Source organism: Onychomys torridus, chromosome 5 (assembly GCF_903995425.1).
Source record: "Onychomys torridus chromosome 5, mOncTor1.1, whole genome shotgun sequence".
Lineage (NCBI taxonomy): Eukaryota > Metazoa > Chordata > Mammalia > Rodentia > Cricetidae > Onychomys > Onychomys torridus.
The window spans coordinates 129,198,521-129,203,438 of NC_050447.1; the positions used below are offsets into that span (position 1 = coordinate 129,198,521).

Consider the following 4,918-nt stretch of genomic DNA (forward strand, 5'->3'; position numbering starts at 1 on the left):
CTATCACACTGACTCTCGCTGACTCTTCTTTCAGGACTTTGCCCAAGTGACTCTTCATTAAAGGCTTCTTCAGACCATGCTTTTCACAACGCTTTCTCTCACTGGCATTTCAAATTCCTCTTATTTCATTCTTTTTCCCTCCCGGGCACTTTACAGTCATTCATAAATTCATTTTTATCTCTGTCTACTACAATGTTTAAGCTCTTTGAGCAAGGCCTTTGCGGTGCCCACTTCAGTGCTGAGCGTATAGCGGGGGCTCCGGGAACAGTCGCTAAAGAAACGTTAAAGAGGGGAGTAAAGTCCCCCCCCTCTCTCCACCTCTCTCTCTCTCTCCCCCCCCCTCAAGCCCTGACTATCCTGGAACTCACTCTGTGAACCAGGCTGGCTTTGAACTTTCAGAGATCCAGCCGCCTCTGCATTTTATCTCCTTCTTACGCCTTCATCCTAGTCTTTTTTCCCCAGTATCCTCTGTAAGAGAGAGCCTAACACCTGATGCAGACAATTTCATTTTGCTCTGGGAAGCTCAAAGCTGGTGGGAAAGATGAGGGGGATCATCCAGCAGGCCCCAGGCTGTTCTATCCTAGAGGTAGCTTCTAGAAGGAACGATTGATTCTACTCTCAGGCTTCACAACCTCTTCAGAATATTTGTTCCCTGCTCTGGGGCAATTAGAGAAGGCATCCAATTTTCCAAACCCTTTTGGAAGGTAGCCTTCTTATCCGACACGGGCATCTTGCCTGTGGCAGGGCTTAGCAATGCTGGCTTGGGCGCGACATATAAATTTGTGGATCCAAACCACCAGAACAGGGCACGAGAAGAGAAGATTTCCATCAGAGGTGTTTACTTAAAGTCCTACAGGCCCCCCATAACTACATTCATCAAAAGGGGTGCCTAATGTGTGGGGTAGGGGATGTTGTCCTGCTGGGGGGCAGCTTGTGAGATGGGGCTACAGGGGATGACAGCACTCCAGGAAGGACCTTCTTGTAATCACCCCATTCTGAAATTTAAAGCAGTTGTTTCTGGCCGGCTGCTGCTGTTAGCTGATTGTCACACAAGCCGGGCAGCCAGAAAAGTCCCCGGTGGGATTTCTCTGGCAACAAATGAAATCCCTGGCGATGGCCCCTGAGGACTGGCTGGGCAAAAGCCCTTCTCTGTGGGAGCACCTCCCCCACACTTGGAGCTACAGTGAGTATAAATGCCTGTGTGTGGTGGGCTACGGGCACCCTAGCTCACAGTTTTAAGGCAGCTGTAGACCCCACTCAGGGGCTTCACAGCAGCACAATTCATCCTACTCCTCACAGCTAGGGTGACCTCAGCCTCAATAGACAAGACTTTAAAGGCATTGTTTACAAATCAATTTCCCCTTCTAAATAGGCTGCTCCAGGAGTAGACCCTTCTGCTAGCCCAGCCCAGGCCCACCTGTCACTGGGGCTTCCTAGCCAGTGACCACACTGTATTGATCTTTTTAATCCCCTCCCTTTGAAACACAGAGCCAGCTGATGTGGAGTTCCTCAAAAGACTCCCTTGGCCCCTACCTCTACAGGTAGCTGCAGACCCGGGGCTAATTCCCTACTAAAAGTCTTAATTGGCTTATGGGGTGCCTGAAAGATCCCCCTTGTTTACAAGGTGAAAAGAAATGATGGCTCAAATGCCCTAATCTGTCTCAGTCTTGGTGGAAGTCAGGTGCGTTTTTATTTTTAAGTTGTTTTTGAAATAGGACTGGAGGGTTTGGAGACAGTGGGATAATGTTTCACTTTACAGGTGGAGCCGCCAAGGGGAAGGGGAAAAAAAGCCCCAGAGACACTAATATTAGGCAAAGAAGCTAGCGACTTATTGTTTTCTTATTTTTTATTTACACGAAGCATCTGCAGTACAAAAATGTAAACTTTGATAGCTCATAATAATAGAATAAACTCTTTATGTACAAAAATACATTTTCATATGAATGAAGCATCCTGAATAAATTAGAGTACCCTCCTGCCCAGAGCCTGAATAGCTATGCAAGTGCTCAGGTTCTTGCTGGAGCAAGCCCGCAGTGGTGGGGGTCGGGATCCATAATGCATGAAGCCCACTCCTTGTGTCTCCTTTTTAAGCCTTTTCATTGTATTGTCAGCCGGCTCAAACCGAATTTTCATGCTCGTTTTTCTTCATTAGAGTTCTACAAATTGTAAAATTGACTTTTCACCTCGTCTTCAGGGGCTCATCTGTCCCTTTTCCAAATCACACTGAAGTGGTGGCTGGGGTCAGTTCTGAGCCAGTCACAAAGGAGGTTTTGTGGAGTTCAGAAAGTGCAAAATGAAGGGCCGTCTGAGGGCGGGCAGGAGGGGCCCGTGCTGGGGGCTGGAGACCAAGGGGGCCTCCTCAGCCAGGGTGCAGCGACCTAACAAGTAGTCAGGTATCTCCCACTCTTTTAAGTTCCCAGTAGCCACCTGGGAGGGGTGAGGGTGGTCCTGAGGGTGGTCCCTGAGGCCTCAGCCAGTTCCCCACATATTGCTTATTGACTGGGGGAGGAAGAAGGTAATACCGTTGCCTAGTGGTAAGGGATGAAACAGGGCGTTGTGTGGAGTAGGTCTTTGGGCAGGCCAGGGAAGGAGAAAAGGGGGTCGCCGGGACCATAGGTGAAGTCTTCTGAGGCTGAGGGACTACTGGGGTCAGAGAGTGGCGACGCTACAGTGGCGCAGGGGGATGCAGCGGCTCCTGACCCCCAGGACTCCGCGTCGCTGGTGGGACTCGGGGGCCCAGGCAGGCAGGGGCCACACTGTGGAGGCAGGAGGCGCTCCCGGGCACCGCCCCCGGGGAGCCCTTGATCTGCCAGGCGCAGTGTCTCAGCCAGGGCCCAGATGTAGTTGTAGGCGAAGCGCAGCGTCTCAATCTTGGTGAGCTTAGTGTCGTCGGGGAACGAGGGCAGCACACTGCGCAGTGCGTCCAGAGCTGCGTTGAGGTTGTGCATGCGGTTGCGCTCGCGATCGTTGGCCTTGACCCGACGGCTCCTTCTCAGGGAGTGCAGTAGTGCCTCGGACCGCACCCGCGCGCGACCTCGCCGGCGCCGGCGTTCTTGCTCTTCGTCTGGAGCACTGGGAACACTGGTGGGCACACTCCTGCGGCCCGGCACGGACAGCCCCGAGGTTGAGGCTAGGGGCTGGAGCCTGGCACAGTCTTCTTCGTCGGTAAGGAAGCTGGACAGGTCGCTGCTGCTGTTGCTGCTGGCACGGTCGAGGTCGGAGAGACAGGTCTCCAAAGGGGCAGGCATCCTGGCAGTGCGCAGGACCGACAGACGAACAGGAGGAAGTTTAGAGGGCTTGAGTGTGAGCCGAGGGCACAGCCGTCGAGGCGCACTTACTTTCGGTACGACCCGGGGGGCTAGTCTGTGCCTGCTGCAGGCGGGAGGGCCTGGGAAGACGGCAGGGACTCCGGGAGAAATGGGCTTGGCCTCCTAGCCTCGCCTGCAGGGGCCACGCGCCCGACTGGTCTCCCGAGTGATGTCGCCGGCGATCAGATCAGCTCGTGTGAGCACCGAGTGTGGCACACGACCGGCCTCAGGACCCCTTAAGTACGGCGCGCAACAATAGACGCCCCCCTCCCTGGCCACCTCCGCCCCCGAGGCGGCGCGGGTGAATGGAGTGAGGCGGCAGGTCAGCCCCGTGCGGCGCCGGCTATTTGCATAATTTATGCTCGCTGGAGGCCGCCCCTCGCCCAGCCCCCCTCCTGGAGCGTGCCCGTAATTACTGAGGGCCAATCGGTGGCCCTGCCTGCTTCGGGAGCCAGATCAAGCGAGGGGGGCCCGGGCGTCCCTGGCAGGGAAACCCCGGCGGGGGCCGGGGGCGATTAGCGGCCGGCCGAGGCACGCTCCTCCCAGTGCAGCGCTGGCGCTCGTAGCCGGGGTGGGATGGGAGGCGGGGCCCTGGCAGAAAGTGTGAGCTGCGCCGCGCCGGTGTTGGAGAACTGGGTTGAGGCTGGAGTCTGGGTTCGCATCCCTTCTCCTGTTGTTGAGGGCTCGCGTGAATTTGAGCTAGTAGTTTCCCCTCTCCCAGCCGTCACACGTCACACCTTTATTTAAACGAAGTGACGCGAGTGTAGCGTTGGACGATGATGTTAGACCATTAAGTAGGTCCCTGGTCCTGGCACTTTTTAAACCCTGCGGGTTGGGTTGCGGTGAGCAGCTCCCTCTGAGTGACTGTGTCCAAACAGACGCTAGAGAGGACCCGCAAAAAGCCACAAGGCTCAGGGAGGGGAGACAGGTGTCCCTGCTCTGCCAAAGTTAGTGAAGAAAAGTGCAAGACGGGAAGCAGAGCTAAAGTAAAGGTCCAGTATGTTCGTTCCCAGGCTGGGCTAGTCCTTGATGGACCCACTCCCCTCCCACCCTCACCCCATCCCGTGCATCCTCCCCCCTCAAAAGACTCACTAAGTAACAGGGGTGTGCCTCTCCTCTTCTCCGGAAACCTTGCTCTCTCCATTTCCAAGAATCCTCTTGTTCCTCATGTTTTGGATTTGTGCCAGCCCACACCAGTACCAGCTGGCTAAGGGACTTAGCTTCTGGGCAGGAGAGAGCTGTCCCACAGAATGCAGCAAGCACACAGTATAATTCCATCCCCACACATTCTGCACATTTGGCTATAAACTTGCCTATTCCAACCCAGGGTCCCCGTTCTACAGGTCAGGTTTCCTGTTTGCCAGAGAGCAATAGAGGCCCAGGCAGCCTCTCAACTGCGCTTGAGAGGAAACATTCACTAAGGAACAGCCCTGGATTGTGGTGTCAGGTATTAAAAACAAAAGTAACACTCTGAAGGGCCTCCTCCTCCTTCCTGATATCTGAGTAGTGGCCTCACAGGCCGTGTTCCTGGCCTACTGTCCTCAAAGACACCCTGCCTGGGACACCAGCACCTCGGTGGAGAAGGCATGGCCTCTTTGCTGGCTGGGCAG

The 4,918-nt window shown here is 55.0% G+C and overlaps 1 protein-coding gene across 1 annotated transcript; it reads right to left on the reverse strand.

Moving 5' to 3' along the window:
• Positions 1 to 1,842: 1,842 nt before the first annotated feature.
• On the reverse strand, positions 1,843 to 3,516 carry Neurog1 (neurogenin 1). The gene has a single exon (XM_036186967.1). It carries the CDS (start codon positions 3,246 to 3,248, stop codon positions 2,529 to 2,531), a length of 720 nt encoding a protein of 239 aa, XP_036042860.1. The 5' UTR covers positions 3,249 to 3,516; the 3' UTR covers positions 1,843 to 2,528.
• Positions 3,517 to 4,918: the final 1,402 nt, after the last annotated feature.